The 22463-nt window shown below is 29.9% G+C and overlaps 1 protein-coding gene across 1 annotated transcript in view; it reads right to left on the reverse strand.

Annotated features, from left to right (window-relative positions):
* LOC131842048 (uncharacterized) overlaps positions 1 to 22463 on the reverse strand; it is a 48684-nt gene that overhangs the window by 14648 nt on the left and 11573 nt on the right. The window contains exon 3 of the mRNA XM_059190482.1: positions 9843 to 9987. Coding sequence (XP_059046465.1) covers positions 9843 to 9987 — 145 coding nt within the window. The remainder of the gene's footprint in view (positions 1 to 9842; positions 9988 to 22463) is intronic.

Genomic DNA, 22463 nt, shown 5'->3' on the forward strand with positions numbered 1-22463 from the left:
TTGTCAAGCTATACTCTTACACATATAACTATTACAAACTCCATTATTGCAGAAAATAACAATTCTACCTTTTTGTATAGTAACTGAAATAGCATTCAAACAGGCTGCCCACGTGAATAAAGTTAACTGTCGCCTATAAATATAAAAATCGCCACGGACACCAAGTTATCATATGACACTGCGTTGTCATTTCTGAGGATTAAGTTGTTATACCTCTAAATCCTGTAATTTACGTCCTAATCGCACCATTCAATCGAAATACAAAATAAGCTGCTTGATAGATGAAGTACTCGTAAGTGAAACCATAGATAGGAGAATAATAGTATAGAGGCAAATTAATGAGTGGGCGCATTACTTTGCACAAAGTCTATCGCGGTATATACTATCTTAATCTTAATAATATTATAAACGCGAAAATTTGTAAGTATTGATGTGTATCAGTCTTTCACGCAAAAGCTACTGAACGGATTTTGATGAAACTTTACAGTAATATAGCTTATGCAGCAGAATAACTCATAGGCTATATTTTATATTGAAATTTAACGCGGGTAAAACCGCAGGCACAGCTAGTTATTATTGTGATAGTAACTGTATATAATATATTAAATATCAATGCACAATCACTGGAAACGATACCTACCCATATATAAAATTCTAACCATGTATGTCTCTTATATTGAAACAACCCCTGATTGTACGGCGTGAATTCTCAAAACGACGGTATCAATCTTATATTAATATTAATTATCAATTATAATGAATGTCGTTATTTTTATCGTGGTATAGTTCAGAATTGCTAACAGCCACACAATCGTGAAAGACCACACGAGTTAATAAAGCTGTTGTACACTACAATAATATTATATAGCATACGCGTGTACATTTTATAGCTATGTTTTACAGCCATGAATGAATGGTAGGCCAGAACATGAATGGTAATTGCAAGCTTCATTTCGATTACCTGGTTGAGAATAGTTTATATTGCTTTTTTTATGTATATCAACGATCTAGTACTTATATTTAAAATTATACAGGTCAATCAACTAATTAAAGAAAGTATGTGTATTTTATGATTCATTAAATGAAATAATAAATAAGAATCTTATCTGAATAATACATGTTTTATGTAAAAGAATAACTATCAGTCTCCTTAATCATTCGTTATACAAAATACCATCAAAAAATTCCACATACCTATATGAGTATATGCGTAGGACATAATCGTACTGCATTAGGACAAATGTTATTTAATTGACCTAATTTATAATATTTTTTTTTACATTAACCAATACAATATCAATTTCAACGTAATTTAATCTGTATAACAGTATCTTTTTTTAACAAAATGTATAAAAAAAATAAGTGAAAATATAATAAGACTTGTCTAAATCGAACGAATACATGTTTTTAACATGTATTTTCTTTACGAATATGATCTTTAGAGATAGAGTAAATAGTTATTTACTATCGTCAATATAATGTTGAAAAAATATATATTTAGTGCTATAAAAGAGATAACATGTATAATCATGGTAAATCAGTGGACGAACATCCTAAAATAAGTACAGAGAATCATCAGATGCAGCCAACAAACAATGTCAAAACGTTAGAAGGGTCGCTTAATGACAGAATCATGCTCGGCAGAGCAAAAACTTACGAGTAGGTTGCACAAGTGTTCGCCACAGTTGCAATGTCCCTCAATCAGAATTAATTATGGCTGACAAACATCAACCGGCTCCAAAATAAATATTAAAGTGCCCTGCTATTTGATATTTAATCAGTTAATGGAAATTTTGAATCGCATTTCATATAGTCTCTAATTCATAATTGATTAAAATAAAAGCAAAATTGGGCAACAATGTTGACATGATACAAGTCTTTGTCTATTTTAAATAATTGTAACGACAATACAGATATTTTATACATGAAGTACTATATTTTACAAAATAAATGTAATAAGGCACTTTGTGGGTAGAATAAATAGCTTTTTTACAATATCAAGAACAAAATCTCGAAATATGTGTAATACATAAAAAACCCTGGATAATGTTTGCACCGTACGAGGAATCGAACCCACGACCATAGGAAGTAAAGCGCTGTGCTAAACCTTAATATAGAAAAATAATATATGTAGTTACATAGACAAAGTAACAAATCGATTACATACTATACATATATCTCATAGTTTTAATAACATAATTACTTCATTATAGATAACTTATTAATAATATTATGGATTGGCATATCAATTTACCGAGCGACACGACACCGTTATAGAAATAATTAAAGTTAATTATTCTTATCTACAGGAATAAATACATACTTCTAAAGTATTTATTTGCTGTGTCCAGTTTCATATAATTGTATCGTTTGCAACACCTCGCTCTTGTATTTGCATACTTACATTTAAGTACTTAATTTTGTACGTACTTAATTATGTAAATCGGAATCTATGTAAATGTTATTTAGATAATATCAAAATTTCTGCATCCTTTGAACATTTACCGTCTTTATTTTACATGGATAATAATTAACAGCAAATTAATTATTGCTTAATATCTTACAATTTTTTATGAAGTAACTAATATAATATTCATCTTTGTTATGTTGGGCAAAGTTTTCTCTAATTTCGTTTTAGCACCTTAAATAGATATTTAAACTTGGGTCCAACGATAAAGTCAATATATACAAATTATAATTACAAACATATAATTCACAGTTTCGTGATTCGTGATTCGTGAAAAATTTGTTATAATGGTATGTAATGGATATTGTCAAAATGTATATCAATAATATACATTTTGACAATATCCATTACAAACTATTATAACAAATTTTTGAACCACTATATAATAGTTCTGACAAACACTTTCGTTCCAAAAATAATTACATGAATAAGTTTATGGATTATAATGATATAGAATAGAATAGAATAGAATAGAATTTTTTTTATTAACTCGTTTTTACAGTAATAACATAAGAAATACAAGAATAATTTACACATTAAAAAAACGGAGTCAATGTGGGCCACAAAGCATAATGCTGGAAATATTTTCCAGCGCTGAAGTTGGGCCCCCAGTACGGACGCGCAAATATTACAATTAAAAAATACGTATATTAACTTAATAAATCAGATACTATGCAATTAAAATAAAAATAATAATATCAATAGAAAAGTATATAAATAATAAAAAGTAAAATTATATATTAATAATCTTAAATAATAATCCTAAAACATTATATACGTAATGGATAAAAGAAAAAATAAACAATTACAAAGAAATAAAATTAAAAAATATATATATATACCCACAGTGATGGCATTTTGTATTCTAATAACGGTATCGCAGTATTAAAATAAAAATATCCATAACACTCGCTCTCTGGTACCAGCAAATAGTTTCAGCCAAGGAAAATGTCGCCACCCACGCGCCTTTAGTGAATCCTTTATCGTTATTATCAATTATTTTTTTGAACTTGTAGCAAATGTTCTTTAAAATGCTTTCGGAAAGTATATTTTGTTTTCACTTCACGCATAGGTGGTGGGAGAACATTCCATGTTTTTGAGGCCGCTATTTTAAATGATCCCCGGCAAAGAGTAGTTTTATGAATTGGCGTTACAAGAAGAAATGGCGAAGCCCTTGTATGATATCTATTATAACCACTAGCCCACGATAGTTTCTCATACAGATAATCAGGAGATTTCGACTTTATAACGCCAAAAAGTAAAACAGCAAAATGCAACTGCATTCGTGACTTCATTTTAAGAAGATTACTCTTATTCAGATATGGGGTTACGTGATATGGTGCACCCGCCTTTGCTAACAGTGCTCCACGCAGTAAACGACAATGATATGAGAATGAAAGTAGGCAGTCGGCTCATCAAGGGGAATTAAGCATAATAGTATCCAAGAAGAACCACGTGGAGGTTGACCTGACATGGTACATTACTGAAACCAACCCACCCAACGAGTCCGCATTACCAAAAATCAACTGTCCCTAAATATTCGAGTTTCAACAATACTCAAACCCATCTCATTATCTATATTTAAACACGAAGCCTTAAGTAAATTTACTTGTGGTTAGACAATAAATGATAGCAATTGATCCCGCCTTTACTCATCAGTTCACTTTCGTTGCATATTAATTAATTTATAGAATATTAAATCTTAGTAAACCAAGTTAACTTGTCTAATATCACTCAGCTAGCATAAAGTTACTTGCTTTTGGTTGCCTAATATTAATTAATGAATTACTAATCAAGTTCTTAGTACAATTTCTATTATTATGATATGTGTAATGATATTGTTTTATATTGGAGATTTAATAGACAGAATACAAAATATTGTATCCTATGCATGATACATATTGTACTGTATCACGGTAGCGTCTAGATCCCTGCGTTGAACCTATCACAATTAAATCGTGACAGGGCAAAAACTGTATTTTTATTTGTTTTACAGTGCATATATTCATTTTTTAGACAAAAATAGCTGGACGAATTACGTTAAAACTTTCACAGAATGTGTAGGTAAATGTAAGTCAAAATATAGGCTAAAGAACTCTTCAAAAATACCCACCAAAAGAGATATATTAATATTTATTATTATTCATATTAATTACTCCATTTACTATCGTTAATTAATTTAATAATGACATTATGAATACATTATTTATATTTGTCGTTTGATTGTTGTTAATGGATCTCGTGTGTCTCCCAATGTACCAACACGCGAACTTAGTCGCGGACACCACGAGTCATAAATAAAAGTATACATATGTCATGATTAAAATTATTGCACACAACATAAACGTAAATTAACGTCACCGACATAGTTGTTATAGCGCAATAATGTAACAAAATAAAACATAAACCTTACCTATTAAAATCATTTAAATACTGATGTCGCAAGAAAAAGGGCCTAGCCCTTGGGCCATTAAATGCATTAATACATAATCATAAGGTCATACTATAAACAATCCATTTACTTTTCCGCACATCAGACCATTAGGGATGTGTTCTTTAGAAAAATCGATTATATTATTATTAGCATAAATAAATCGATTACCTAGAGACATCGATTTTCTAATAATAGCAAATTTTTCTATCATGTATAATTTTCAGTGAACACTAATTTTTGGTTTTTTTGTTTTGATGGTCTTATTTTTTATAGACTTTGTCGTTCTCTTTTTGGAATACGTAGGTGAAACTATCAGTGAAAAATAGGATTAAACGTTAAACTAATTTTCCGTTTTCGATTTTTATTCACATCCCTACGCACTATACAAAAGCAAATTATTGCTACAAATTAGTGCTACATCAATCATTCTCGCACTACAGTTGCAAAAACTTAATTTGTCTGTTCATCTAAGACAGCTGCTTAACGAAATATCTTGCGAATTAATTATACGAATGGAACTAACGTAATGTACAAACAGAGTTGCCATATGACTATTTGATATTTTGTCCAAAATGCCTCCCAAATGTGTGTTATGGTGTAAAATCCTCCAAAAATTAAAATAAATTAAGAATTTATAATCTTGACAATATTTTTTAGGTCTGTTGTTCTATTGTTCTTTTTAATTTTAGCCAGGCTTATGTTCTTGTTATATAAGATATAGATAAACGCTCAGATAACATAATATTACAATAAACGTAGTAAACCCTGCAAAACTCACTACTTAATATTTTTCTACACAATTCTACACATTCATTCCCCTATTGCCTAAAAATCCTCCCACATTTGGGGAAAAGCTTCAATCTGGCATCACTAAGTACAAACGGACATGTACTAACGTTGATTCCCTCCCACGTCAATCCCTACTGAACACTACCGCACCCAGTAGAAATTATCTCGCATTAGGAAACTACCAAATTACGTTTGTAACAATGACATTTGAGCTCCATAACTGACAGAGTTTACGTAATTGTAAAGTTCCATAAAGTGCGCGTAAACGTCAAGATACGAATCTATACGGTCTAACACTAACCATGGTCACCGCCAAACCTTTTTCGACTGTATTGTGAAATATTTTAAGTTACCGCTATGTGATTGAATATTTATTTGTTTAGATAAGCCACCTACGATGACTGATAGGGCTAAAAACAAATAATGTAGCAATGTGTATGTGGTTACAGCCTAGTGGTTTAGCACACCGCACCGTTTTCCTTCCGATAGGCGCGGGTACGATTCCTCGCACTATGCAAACATTCCTGAGTATGGTTGTTTGTATCAGACTGGGTGTTTTATATATATTTACAAAAAATGTCTAAGTATTTATATCAGTTGTCTAGTGTCCATATCACAAGTTCTGTTAACTATGGGACTAGAGGCGCTGTATTGATTATCCAAAATATAATAACCACAATTAAAAATGACGGCTAAAACGAAATGCATTCATTTTATTTCGACCTTTAGAGCAAACCCATATATGACAAATATTTTATATGTACATTTTTATTAATCAGAGCTTTATCGCTATACTGGAGTAGACTATTTTAATTTCTCCTATCTATATCGGATTAATATAACCAATGATCTCACGTTGCATGACACTGATTGACAAATGGAGCCACCAATTATGTTAGTCTATATTTAAAATTCAATATCGCGGAAGCAAATAACTACAGCTTGTAAGACCTGTATAATCGTTTAATAATTGTAGTAAAATATCTTGTGTAGGAAAATTACGATATTAACACGTTTTTTATTCTAAGATTCTGTCTGTTTGTAAACAGTTAAAATGATTTGGTGTATTTTAGTAAAATTTGACACGAGGGCAGATTCTATCACAATGACGGAGATAGACTGTTTCTTAGTTTCAAAATATAACCTAGAAAGGGTGAAATAGGGGATGAAATATTATGTACTCGAAATCGCGGGTAATATATAGTTTATTACAAATAATAGTAAATATAATATTTTTTTAGAAAAAATGTAATATAAAATTCACAGCACTGACAATGTTATCTGATTGAATAAAGATTGAGTACGTAGCGGTTTCTATTTTGATTGTCATATGCCGAATCCTTGTTAATGTATATTTACTTAAAACAACATTTAATTAAAAGAGCAACGCGCAAGTTTTCGCTTATTCTTCTTGTGACGAATCTGCGTTCCGAATGAGTGTAATAAATTTATTTGAACAATAAATTTATTTGAACGAAGATTATTTCCTTTCTATTTTTATTTAATATTATTAAATATACCACAGTAACCGTTGCTAAGTTCCTAAAAACTAATACAGTGTACTTCCATACCCAATAACTACGTTGACATGCAACTAATTATTAAGATTGAATTAGATGAAGGATAAGAAAAAGGATATGTCGTTCAAACCGCAACACCATCTCCAAGCAGCAAAATTCCAAATTTATATTTGGTCTAATTTTTTTTTGTATTTTAGAATGTTTGCGGCTATGACGGGGTAACCCAAAGTCAAGGATCATGTGAATGACTCCTAAACCACAAAATACATAATACCTAAAGAATCGACATTAGGTAATATCGTCGCGTCAGAATTTTGTTTCCCGAAGTATAAATCATTCAACGCGTTACACGTTATCTCATTTTTGTTCAGTCAAGTTTGTGTAGATTGAAATAATTAGAGTAAATATGCTGTCTAAGAAAGTATAGTTACATATTACATTCAAAAGTACGTCTATTTGCCTGTTCGTTACTCTTTTGCGACCAAACGGATGAACGGATTTGAACGAAAATTGACATGAAGATAGTTCGTATTCGGGAGAGCTACTACTATCTCAAAATATAGCGGCCAGTAAGATAAATTTGAACCTTGCGAAATCCGTTATTTCTCAAGGAAGTGGTGATTTCTTCTTTATAAGTCAACGTACTTGATTTTGAGGCTTCCTGATGACTCATGAGGGACTCAATAAGTAAACGGGTTTTCCTCTTATATATAAATATAGGTATAAAAACATACAAGCTGAATAATCATATAATTAAAGAGTAAATAACATTTCTAAATTCATTTGTATAGTTTCTAATTAATCATTTTACTTCTTATTTATAGAAATGGATGGTGAATTTAGAAATCAATCAAATAAGTAATTAATTAATGCAAGTTTAATTTCGTTACTCTCTGGCTCATCGGCTTAAACCAACATGAAAATTGAAAAGTAACATTACTGTTGCAATCGTGGCGTTTTCAAGTAATTTGTAAATTAATTATTATCTTTTTTGCTTCATTTATTTCTTTATTAAAATTATATATAATATTATTCGTTCAGATAAAAAACTTCAACGAATATAGGTACATTAGTATCCTTTTTTAGAGGTTGACTCGTAAGGAAACGAATTATATCCGGTAAAATCCCCAAATTAACCACAATTTTGACCACTTATTTTCAACACACTGCCTAAATGAGAAGGTTCTGATTTCGACATTTTTTTATATACTATACTTGTAGACAGTATTTTTGTAGGTATTTAATATGAAATAATATTGAAAATATTAAATGAAAACATATGAATTCTTCTCTTGTTGGTTTATTTATTTAAAAAGTAAGTATAGTAGTAGTACAAGTTTAAATTTATATACGACTACTTAATAAGACCATAATTTTCTTTAGAAATTTTTCCAAGATATCTATCTACTAATAGTTCGACAGAACTAGCCAGTTTTCTACCAATCGCTATCTAGGTATAGACCTAGACTCATCGATTGCAATTGAAATGGAAATTCTAGCCAATTTAAATAGCGTGTAATTAAGTTTTTAGGTAATTGTTTATCCAACCATTTTCTTAGTTGTAACTAAATTGTATATAGGAATTTCATCATTCCTTTTCATCTATATGTTAAATGAAACTTAAGATATAATATTAAATGTAAATATTGTACTACTATTGTACAACTATAATATTGTACAACTATACCGTCTCGTCTAAAACTAACCTATACTAATAATATAAAGAAGCAATGTAATAACTTATTGTAATATTTTTTATCTTAGGATAGAGCTCGTACTAAATAAAATTAAAATATCCCTACAATAATAAGTACAATCATTACAGAATTAATTTTGAAATGATTTCGGCGATAGGCTCGTCCTATGCCACGTTCCAATCAAATACGCGTATACCCAGCGAAATATGGTCGCATTAAGTATTGCATTAACGTCGACATCTACAATTCCTCTGTCCATCCCATCTGGTGTAACAGTTGTGGCGATATGTTGTCGTTAAATATAGAATAAATGACAATGGTTTGCCATTGCACTTGTTGTAAGTACAATCTTACGGAAATGATTTTACACTACACGATGTGCGCGTCAACTTTCAAAAGATTTAGAAATATAAATAGACGAGTTGTTACCTCGTATAAGAATTTATTACACGTATAATTGCCACTTTGTATATTTATGAGGAGCGTTAAAATATGTGTTTAGATCATAATTTTCAATTGCATATTGCATTTTCTTGTATAATTGACCAATATATTAAGAAAACCTGCTATGTGAGAATTTATTGTTTAAAATGTATGAAACCATAACCAAATTAAACTAATATGTTATTTATCTATTATATTATATTTGGCTCGTGATTTCTATATATTTATTTCATATATTTTGGTAGTAAGCATTGAAACGACGTGTATATTTTCATAGTATTTAAAAATGAATATACTCTATATACAAATTAAAGATTCCTATTCGAATGTTTTTGAAATATATGACATTTCTAGTATTCAATGCTCTTAAAAATTGATTCTATATCGTCATATATTATAATTATTTTATTCCGCATATTCCCACGATTGTCCATATTTGTTTTAAATAAATTATTAAGTCTTTGTTATATATAATAAGGTTTTATATTTACCCGTGTTAGCTCTAGGGTCTCTCGCTCCTGCGGCTGATAGGCTGTTGAAGTTTGGAGACCCGAAACTAGTGAGGTAATCGGCTGAGTAGTCCTCGAAGCCATACTGTGCCGAGCTTAATACTAAACACGCGCACAACACCATCGCCTGTAACAAACATAAAATACTCTGAATTATAATAATTACAATAAATATCAAGTATCAAATAACTTTAGCAGCAGGTAACCAAATCGCTTCCAACGTATCAAAATTCTGATAAGTAGTTTGGCAGTTACGAGGGAACTTATGAACATAATAACAATCATACATCACCAATATCCTAATCAAGATACCAAGATCATAATCCGCACTTGTTTCTCCCTAGTCAGGTAAAAACAAATACATGTCAAATTATAAAAAATAGACTCACTAAATAACAATAGAAAAGTGGATTCAATAATCAATCATTTACACACAAAATTGAAAATAGAAAAGATGTACATGTATGTATATATGTATATTGCGTTGATCATGAAACACTCTTACTCAAATTAGAACATTACGGTATTAGATATGAAGCACTATGCATGATGAAATCCTATCTAAATAATAGAATGCAAGTTGTTGAAATAAATGGTGTAAAGTCTGAGGGAACTAGTATTAAAATGGGTGTTCCTCAGGGCTCTATTCTGGGTCCTTTCTTATTTTTAGTTTACATAAACGATCTTCCTTATATGGTAGAAAAGATAGCTGACATAGTTCTGTTTGCTGATGATACTTCATTAGTATTCAAAGTCAATCGACATATTGATGATATAGTACGGTTCTCTCTCTTATGTTTTAAAATGGTTTACGGCAAATAATATGCTACTAAATGCAAATAAAACTAAATGTATCAAATTATCTCCCCAATGTAAGGCCGGTAGATTCAAAAATCGTATTGGACAATAAATCTATTAAGTTTATTGACGATACTGTATTTCTAGGTATATTAGATTCCAAGTTGCAATGGGGTGCTCATATTACTAAATTGGCGAGTCGACTTAGTTCTGCCGCTTATGCGGTAAGAAGAATTAGACAATTAACAGACGTGGCAACGGCTAAACTTGTCTATTTTAGCTATTTCCATAGCATTATGTCGTATGGTATTTTGTTATGGGGCAAAGCAGCTGATATAAATACAATATTTACTTTACAAAAGAGGGCCATTCGCTCCATTTATGGTATGGGTTCCAGGGAGTCATTGCGAGAGTGTTTTAAGGAATCAAATATCCTCACCGTTGCTTCTCAATACATTTATGAAAATATCATCTATGCCAGAAGGAATATAGACAGATTCAAAAGAGTTAGTGATTGCACTAATAAAAGCTTACGTAACAATAACAAACTGATTTTACCTAAATGTCGTTTGGCTAAAGTTAGTAATTCGTTTTATGGCAATTGCGTAAGGTTTTACAATAAAATACCAGAGTATGTTATAAATCTGCCAGAAAAAAGATTTAAATGTCAAATAAAACAGTTCCTTTGCAAAAAAGCTTACTATAAAATTGAAGAATTCGTTAACGATAATAATGTTTTTATAGAAAAACTTTAAATCCATAGCACTGACAATATTATCTGATTACATTAATAATGAGTGCGTAGCGACTTCTATGTTGATTATCGCATGCCTCTTACTTGTTATACTGTAATTATTTATATATAAAAAAAAACATCTATTAAAAAGAGCAACACACAAGTTTCTTGCTCATTCTTCTTGTGATGAATCTGCATTCCGAATGAGTGGTAGAATCAAAATATGACTATTCAAAAGTGCTTGTAATGAGTTTATTTGAATAAAGATTATTTCTATTTCTATTTCTATTTCTATATATAATTATGACCCAAACTTTGTATGTAGCTTTACTAACCTTGATCAATTATAACTTGTCCATACAAAAATTAATGTTAATGAACTTGACATTGACCTAAGCGGAAACAATATAACTGAAGGAGTATTAACCTTTCAATGGATTTCTTAACCAGTAAGTTAAAAGACAAGAAAGACAATCTCTATAATTGAACGAAACAATAGTAAATGTTTAGACTACTTAGTTTAATACGTATTAAATAAAGATTTTAATGAAAATAAAGATAAGTTGTAATGTGTTTTCTGTTAATTTTATTACTTACAAACTTGTTATTCAGTTCGAACTATTTACATACAAATAATACAATTTTTATATATATACAATATGAATTATATATTATATATGATTATTATACAAATCTATGTCTCCATGTTCTGTGATATTATTATTAATTAGTAACAAACAAATTAGTACATTGGGTCTTTCAAGTCAAGAGTGAATAGGCACTATTTGAGCTTATGCGATCAAACGTGCTCAAATTTTAATATAAAAAATACAAATAAAATAAAATTTCGTACCGATCTATCTATCTAACCCCTTTATTACAAAGATGTCTTGCAAAACAGCTACAGGCAGAAATAGTAATAGCCATAAGGCTCACACAACGATTTTGTACAAATTCTAGCCTCGATAAAATAATGCAAAGTTGGTTGGTCGAGTGGTTATGATATGGATTTGTAATTAAGCTAAGAAGAGAAGGCCGAAGGTAACTCCATTAAGTTTCGTAGTATTAATAATATATAATTAAAACAATGTAATTATATACTAATCATACCTACATATAGGCCCATTATCGATCATATTATTGCTAGAAATATTTGAAACAATTACAATAGACTTTCAGTAAATATAATCGTGCAACCGAAAAACAAAAAAGAATGTAATTGCCAACTTATAATATCTATCAATACGATATACTTTAAATGTTGTGAAGAAATTTTAATAATACTTAATTTATTGACTTCAAATTGACTGATACAATTAAGTAACACGTAACCTATCATTTATTTGATCGTATAACCAATCAATCTATTGTGATTATAAACCACAACAGCGTTTGGTCTTCAACGGCCTTGCGTACTTTCAAATCGTTATGCCCAATACACATGCTCTATATTACTTAAGCATTGACGAAATTATAACATGTGCATGGAAGAAACCACAAATTATAACACTAAGTCTTGATTCGAGATAATAAAAATTAGTGGTGAAAAATTTTATTTTATTCAATACCCAAGAATGAGCCATATTTCTTCCGTTATTACTAAAATAAAAATAAAATAAACTTTATAATTGTCGTTCACTTAGCAATACTGATTCTATACAGAGGCTCAGTATTTCAAAAATTATGGTTATATCTATTAAAATAATACCATATTAATTTCATTGTTAGAAAAGGTATGTCATATCATAAATATATGAAAAATACAATTGAACAACGAAATACAAATATCTCTAATCTTTTTTTTATTCCAATGAATGTTTTAATACATCAAGAGCTCTCTCAAAAATATATAATTGCATAGTATTGAGATTTAGTATTACAAAGAGATGTACCCACAAATACAGGCAGACATCCTAAAAAATAACCTTTATATCCATGACAAGTAATAAAAAAAAAATACAATAGGAATAGCGACATTCCTTCAATAGGAAGTGACAAAGGAAACGCATGAAACACAACTTTAATCATTACGTAAGGTAAAGCACATGCACATGTCATATTCACCAGTCCAACTGGTTTAGAACGAATAAGCACCTGAACTTGATATGTGACCTCAGGTAAGGCCTCCTGCCGAAGGCGTGTACATATGGCGAACTCTACGTATGCCTGATGTCACAATTTATGTCATTACAGACTAGCGACTGTATGTAATGTTTTTATATTTTATGTACATTAAAAATTATAAGGTATTCTAAAAAGTTTTCTTCGTTATGTTCTATTTCAGGAATATATTTTTATCCTTGGAATAGAATATAGTTTTCCTTTTAGATTTTTTGAAAACATATTAGCGCTTTTCAATTATTTTTAATCATTTTACTGTATTATTACAACAATTAATCATTTAATAAAACGATCATTCTATTCTATGTAACTATTCAAGAAAACTGGACATGTATTTTTTTAAACACCTAGAGTTAAAAGAAAATTTGTTGTCAGAAACTAGTGTGAAACAAAGTAAATAAACTATGTACAATAATTATCTATAGAAACCCAAAAGTAAATAAAAATATTACAAATCTAAAACTACATAAATCAAACAAACATTTTAATATCACAAAAATTATTTAGCAACTATTGTGCATATCACCTTGAACATTTAAGGACATAAATTATAACACTTTTATTGTTACAAAATTGATAATAAAAACGAAAACCGTTATTGTTTACTAACGTATAAATCGTTGTAACTTTCAATAGCTTACACTTTTCTATGCAGTCTTACGAAACTGGTCCACCGGAATTGTCCAGACGCCCGTCTGTGCCGGCGAGCTACGCAATGCACCTATTACCATATTGGGATTCGTTGCAACTGCACTATGAATATTCTAACAATTTTCAACCTAGAATTTATATGTCTGTATATGTGAATTGCGAATGACACACTTATGTTTAATAAACAATATTAATCGGGTTATTAAACTAGGAAACACGTGATTATAGTATCGTACCGACTTGTTAATATAATGTTGTGATGTAATGGAATTATTTAGGCAATTAAAATGCTCATTAAATTAACTTGAAATTGAGTGATTAAGTGCGTAAATGTATGACTTTATTAATATAGTTCCTACTAAATAATATTTTTAGAAAATGGTATTAGAAAAGATCAAATTGCTCTACTATACAAGTACTTATAGCAATATCTCACGTATTTTGTCACCTATATTAAAAGTTTCAATTTTCTAACTTCACTGGTTTAATGTTCACAGGTCAATTTGACAAGTCATATCTAGGTCATATATATTAAAAATAACAATTTAAAAACATATGACGTAAACACAACAGTAAAATATAAATAGGTACCTAATGTAATAAATCTGTAAATAAGTTATCGTTTAAAAATCAAACAATCACACTTTCCAATATAATGGCACTTCAGTTTTAAGTAATAGGTACTTGTAAAATCAAACATGACGTAAGAATATGGAAGTCACTTGGATTACGAATCCGTACAAAGAAAAGAAAAAAAAATAAGTAGATCTTTCACAGAAAACCGAAAAATTTTATTGGATGTAGGACAAATATAATTTCGACTAGGAAGAAAGGAGGACATTCTTCAAAGGACATACTGCAAAATACAGTGTAAGTAATTTCAAACTCGTCCTAATATGTTTATTGGCCAGGATTATTAATATTTTTTTTACTTACAAATTGTAATAATAGATCGTTGTTCTTATAGCAGTTCTAATTTTCAATTAGTTATTTTCCTTTTAAATATAAGTGGCCATATGTTTATATTGGTGGCCAGTATTATGAAACGCCATTGGCTCTAGTAAAGCAATATAAAGGCATTCATGTCAGCAAGAGATGGATATGATTTAGGAATACAAGAAAACCGTGATGCAATAAAACAATGTAGTTCTAGATAGTTAAGATCCAATTTAAACTATAAAACATTATTATTTTGTTCTTAGAACAATAAAATTACAAAGTCACATCGTTTGACAACAATATTTGTTATTTACGACAGTCGAAACGAATTGGCGCAATAAATATAGAGTTGGTTCAAAATATTTCGATTATTAAATTTTAAATTATTATATGTTTTATACCATTTGATCCTATACTAAACTGATACTTCGATTATATTTGAGAAGGAAGAAAATTAAAATTAATAGTGTCTATTTTTATGCTTTAACAAAAAATACGAGAGAATCAGATATTCAATGTTTATTTCCATAGTCAGTTAAATCCAAAAACACAGTTACTTGCGCAACATATTTTGTGTCAATTCTAACATAGTGACATTATCTGTGGTATAATATAGCTTGGCTAGGCTCGAATCTTTAGACCAAATAGTCACAAATTTTAAAATAATACAAATAATGAATAAAAAAACATAAGTATTATACAATATAAAGAAATGTATAATTATTAAATTTGAATAGTAATTAATTATAACAATAAAACATACAAATAACTATTGTGCTACTACTTCTTAGTGTAGTGAGGCTGTACAAGGAAGCAATCTTAGCATTTATAGCGCACGGAGAGATTAGGTCTGACTAATAATTTTTGGCATCGTCATAGAAATATTTCTGTATATTCTAGCCCTTGGTCTGAATATTTCATTCATGAATACTTCCCGGATATCATTTAATTTAACTCCAAAATATATAATTTCATAAATAACTTTAACGGCAGGTATGAATGCTGTGGGCTTACACACCGGTTTTATAACCACGGACCGCCCTCCACTATGGCCCAACGTTTAATATACGGTTGAAACTTGATTTCCGCACTGTATATAACCTTATATCGACGTTTGGCAAGGCATTCACAATAAAGCTGATAAGAGATAGAGAGAATCATGATATTAAAAGTTTATTTTAATATGCTACATATATGTATATTATATTCTGCCTACAAATTTTATATTGTTTGACTTAACAATATAAAATTTGTAGGTAAAATTTGTTTGCTAAAATCAGGGACAATATTGAAGCAATAGTGCTCGGAGTAAAATAATATTAAATAATATGAATAATCACACAAGGCGAACTAGTGAGCAATCCACGGCAGTCCCCAAAACTGCTCCGATATTGCTCCTGGTTTTAGTGTAGTTTGTCGTTGTTGTCTTTTTAAGGAGGAATATAGAGGAATAAAGAATCCCACAGTATCTATCCGTACTCCTAAAGGTGGGCGGTTTTGTACCAGGATTTCTCCTTAAAACCCTTGGTATTTAAATTCATTGATTATGGTATATTGACCTATTTTCTTAGTTAAAAATTTTATACAAAATACGAGGCTATGAATTTTGTATTTGCACGATGAACGGTTGGCATCCCTGGTATAATCTCGCATTCATACCTAGCTACTATATTACAATTCCTGCGTATCTACCTACTCATTGAGCAATCCAACCTAGTAATCTTGAAATTGTTTCTAAACTGTACATTTCTATTGCTTATTCAGTGCACTATAGTACGTATAAACTCACATAGTACATTGAATAATTCAAGATGAAATCACGCATTATGCGTGTTTCTAACAAGGTTTCTGTTTTCCTAATTGATCTTCACTTGAATGTTTGCTCAGTCTCCGGTCCGTCCTGAGAAGGTCAATTACGATAACAGTCAGAAGTATGCGTGGATTTAATACATATAATATGTACGTATGTAATAATCAAGCTATTAGAAGATTAAAAATTGGAAAATGTATCTGTAGGCCAATCTAATCAAACGGGTAAAGTCTATTTAAATACCTACATACAGGTACTTATTACTACGGAGTTAAAATATATGTGGTAACAATTTTTTTATATTGTTTAGGGATCGATCCTACAACCAACAGAAGGTAATTTAATTACAACAATAAAGTTGACAATGTTTTATGATATTAAACATTCGTTTAAGAAATTAGCATACCTTTAAAACCCTATTAAATCTTAACCGATTTGGTTGCGATTTTCAGAGATGTATTGTAGTAAACTTCCCGTGACATTCAGTGATCGTTTCATTCCAATCAGCTCTCAAATAAATATGTTAGATTACATGAAATAATACCCACTATTCAAGAAACGACGATGAAATTACAGGCGCAGCCAGTGTACTTTTTACTATATAGACTGTAGTATTCCTTATTTTCAGAAGGAAGAATAGCTTTAGAAATTCCTATTTATTATATGCAAGGCCCTATACATTATCATAATATGCATATGCAAGGGATGCAAACAGGCGCATGCGTGCTGTGAAACCGAATTGAGTATGACCACAGTTGCGGTTGCGACACTATGACGAAACCGCTGGCCAAAGGCTATTGTACTAAGATCTTGTATCCACAACTAACTCTAATGTTAAATATCCATGTCTAGCTAAGGACAAGTACTACAAAATGTATTACAAAATATACGGTAATACCTCAAGCACATTATCTTATAAAAAACTTTAAAACAAGGTGACGGTCAGTGCAACTGTTGCCTATATACCAATATAGGCAACAGTTGAATAAATAAATAAATAACCCTGGACAATTAAAGCTCCATCTAGTTCCACGGTAGGCAGAGTTTGTGTTATGGATACTAGATAACTGATATAAATACTTAGATATTTTTTTAGTAAATTAATCCATAATATACATAGGAAACACCCACACCGATACAAACAATCATACTCATGAATACAAAGGTTTGCACCGTGCGAGAAATCGAACCCGCAACCATTGGAAGTAAAATGGGGTGCTAAACTGCTAGACCACCGAAGCTGTCAAGAATATGAACTGTTCCTGAACTCACGTCATCGTGTGATAGTCGTTGTTGCCAAGGAGGATTAAGATGGCTCAGTTACCATGTAATTTCACTGATATATAAATTGAAAAATAGCTTATAAAACAAGGTAACAGGTGGCATAAAAAGACGAGATAGAGACTTCCATGCAGATGACTTTATACAAAGTGTCCTTGGTATCATTATATACTTAAATAATAATAGAACCATAAACTATAACTAGTTGTCTATAATACCGTCCTAATATAATATACATTTTAACAGCGATGAAATATTTCTAGTAATATCATTAATAATACCATATTGCCCTACTTGTACAGCTAAAACATTAATATTACAACAACTGTGTAACAAACGAATACGTAATAGACGCATTATCTATAGATAAATGGATATCTCAAACATTGTGAAACTGTGAGATACATGATCACTATGTAATTTTGCAAAACGACGCAAACAGTTGCGGGAATTTAATGTGGAATAATACAACTATTTATGGGTAACTAAAAAAAGGATATTGTGTTATATTTTATAAAAAGCACTTTTGAAAGATGAAAACTGGAGAACATGTAATCATTTTACTTTATCAATTAACTTCAAATATAGACGTTCTCAAGTGCATATATAACTATGTTACATATATGATATATTCGCAACTTATACTAGACCGATTTTCATAATCATTATATCAGTTTATTATGCAAAATTGACTTATCATACGATTATAAATCGAATCTAAACCTAACTGACTATTCTGGACCGACTGCTATTTACAACAATTGACTAATTACGGTTTATTTTGAATACGGAACTATTTCAACTGTGATTCACAATTGACCGGTTTTCATATTAAATTATTGGGTGCGTGTAATGTACAATCTGATAAATATTGGTTTGTACAGACACAATATAATATATATATAGATACAATATGTATATCTGTATTCATTGGTATTTATGTACTTTAGTACTTATCATAATAATGTAATTAGCAACTTCAAACATTTTTGCATATTACCAACAAATTGTTATTCTGACAAGGTGCAAAAGTGTTTGCATATAACTTCACGCGATCCTACGTGCAGATCGTCAATTCAAGGTTATTACCTACATGTTTACTCAATAAAATTATGTAGTGAATCCGAAAAACGGAAGTTATAAAGGAAAACACAGATATATCCGCGTTTCCTTGATCTGGAATTTAAATTTTTCTTTGCATCATATAATGAGCCTTTGGAATATCTACATTACCACAGTCGTAATCCTATTTTCTTATGTTAAACACTAATTAAGTTTCATTGAAATTACGTTCCAAAAACAGATAAGAAATCTTAAATATTTTTTCCCATAATTCCTATATATTTTTTTTTAAATGTATCATTGTAATCCAACGCGACATAGCACATTAGCAGCAGAATTGCCTTTTTAAGTAAAGATAGCCTTCATACCTTCTAGACAAACCAGCTCTCAGGTCAGAACTAACTTCGATGAGCCGCTCTAAATTTAAACTTCGTGAAAACTTAAATGTACCACTTACTGAGAAATGTGAAGTTAATTAAAATCCACAACAACATTCCTGTTCACACGATCTTATATGGTATAATAAATACTTGTTAATATCCGCATTATCTTAGTTAGTCTTCCTATACTAGCTGGTAGTGCGAAGTACAAAATATTAGTATTTTTTATGCAATAGGAATTGCAAACAAGCTGACGACCCACCTGCTGGCAATCTCCTATATATTGTACATGAACAGCACTACGGACGTCACGTTATCATGTTGGTATTTCCGACTGAAATATAATGCCTCTGATCCTGTAATTTCACGGCCTTATCCTCATTATATATATATATATATATATACCCAAACACAATTTAAATACCAAGCTGCTTGATGATTAAAATAGGTAAAACCCAGATGAATTTTTACAATGTGTTTTTTACTTTTTATTATATGGGGGGCGGTTACCACTTACCATTTACACTACCATCAAGTGATCCGTGAACATATTTATCATTATAATTATATAGAACAAATCCATAAAATAGTTAAAAATATTTAAATCATGAAGAACGCGCATGAAAGTCCACTTAAGTCTATTTAATAATGTATTTATAAATCACTATGGAATTAATGTAAAATTATGTAAGTTCGTTTTAAATATACTTAAAATTAATGAAGAGAAGAGGTTTAGAAAAACCTTGATTATACATAATGTAGCTATTGCTGCATAAATGCATTGTCACCTACATACCGAAGGTTACGTCAAAACCCATTATTACTGGTCTCGTAGTAGCCACGCAACTGACGTCGACGTTAACAACCACACCTATATATTTAGAGTCGTTACAAGATCTGAATAGTAATTTAGTTGTTATAATCGATTACTTACATACAATTGTAAGGATCGATATCAATTGAAACGTATCGAAATTGCAACTAGAAGGTCACAGAATGACCGCGAAATGTGCTCTTACGATTTTTTACCAAAATTTAATGATTTCAAAGGCATAAATGCGTACAATATCTACTTTTAATAATTTATCACTTGCCTCCAGTCTATTTGTAACAAGAATGTTATACTGGATTACTACCCCAGTAAGGAAATGACTCTACCGCGGTCTTTAAGATCATTTTTTGATTTGATGACGACGTTCACCTTAGAGTCAGCCAGAAATATAAATTGATAGTATTTTTTCCATGTACAAATTTCAACTCACGATCTTTTGGGTAAAATTCAGAGTAGTAAAGCACTGGGCAATGACGAACTTACTGTCTATTTGTAATAGGACTAGCACAACTTATAAAAAGTAGAAAAACTTCAAATATAAATAAACATTTAGAGATGAGATCACGAAGCTCCATATGAAACCCAGATTTATATAAAGCTCCTTTATATGAATAGAAGTTTAGAAATAGGAAAAGAATGTGATTATAATGATATCACACAGATCAATCGTATATGAAAGATTGATAGAAGAAATATCTGACTGTTGAAATTTTTCTTAGAACTTCACACGCTTTCCAATATATATAATTGCGTAATAAAAAGTGTAATGTATAAAATTAATAGTACTCAAAATCAAAAATCATTTATCATTGAAGAGGTATAAGATACATAGATAAAATAATCATTTGACACTAGAGTTACACATGTACATATACACAAGTACGTAACAAAAATTCAGTGTAGTCGCAATATGGTGTTACCTTATTGCGATACATACGTAATAATATCTCAGTGTGCACAATAGCGTACATTTCAATTTTCTATTTGACATCATATGAATTAATCTATTAGTTATACAGACTGTTGTTTTAGCCATCATCACTCGTATTGAGTGATGATGGCTAAAACAACTAAAATAACGATCATAATAATAACTATAACGTATATGTTCAATATTTCGAATTTAATTAAATTAACACTCTTATGGAATATAATATTGAAGTGTGTTATTTTTTTTCTTTAATATATCTTCATTTAACATAACTAAATATGTAATATTATGTTATCTGTAATATAACTGAACATTAATTATTTTTGCAATTTATAGTGTTTATTACTTCTTCCAATATATTCTATCTTCATCCAATATATTTTTTTTTTTATATGTCTATATATGTATTTGTCTATATGTATTTGTTTCTATATGTCAGGTGGTAAAAATAGTAACAAACATATTTTAAAATCATAGATTCTAGTTCGGTAAGTACTTTCTCTTGATTAAAAGGATCTTGTTAGGTACTGGTCAGCAATTTCCTCTTAGTCCGTAACCGGATTTGTCGGAATCCTTTTTGACTTACCAATTTGCATAGTAAATGATTCATTTTGTTAGTATACAATTAACAGTTGAATGACTCACTTACAAGCAATGTATAAGTAATTTTAATACACGAATATACCTGATTTTGTTTTATGTTTATAGTTCATTTTACAAAGTCGGTTTGTAATATTATCTTTGTATTTTCAATGTGTGATAACTCTAAAGAGTAGAGTTTTATAAGAAACACAGTATACCTATGTTTTTACGTCAACGTTTACTGTCTTATATAAAAAGGACTAATATTATTCTGTATTAAAAAAAAATATTCATTGACTATTATCAATTATTACTATTAACAATACATTTATACTAAATATATATTTAATTTTAATGCACTGAAGACAAAGTTTTATAGAAATTTATTGTAAGTTAAACTTGCATGTAGTTTCCGATGAATAAGCGGGACAAAATCCGGGTTTACCCAGAAAATAATACTTTTTACAGTGTAAAAAGTAT

The sequence above is a fragment of the Achroia grisella genome, unplaced genomic scaffold, assembly GCF_030625045.1.
Source record: "Achroia grisella isolate CSIRO2021 unplaced genomic scaffold, CSIRO_AGI_Agris_v1 utg204, whole genome shotgun sequence".
NCBI classification, from domain to species: Eukaryota; Metazoa; Arthropoda; class Insecta; order Lepidoptera; family Pyralidae; genus Achroia; species Achroia grisella.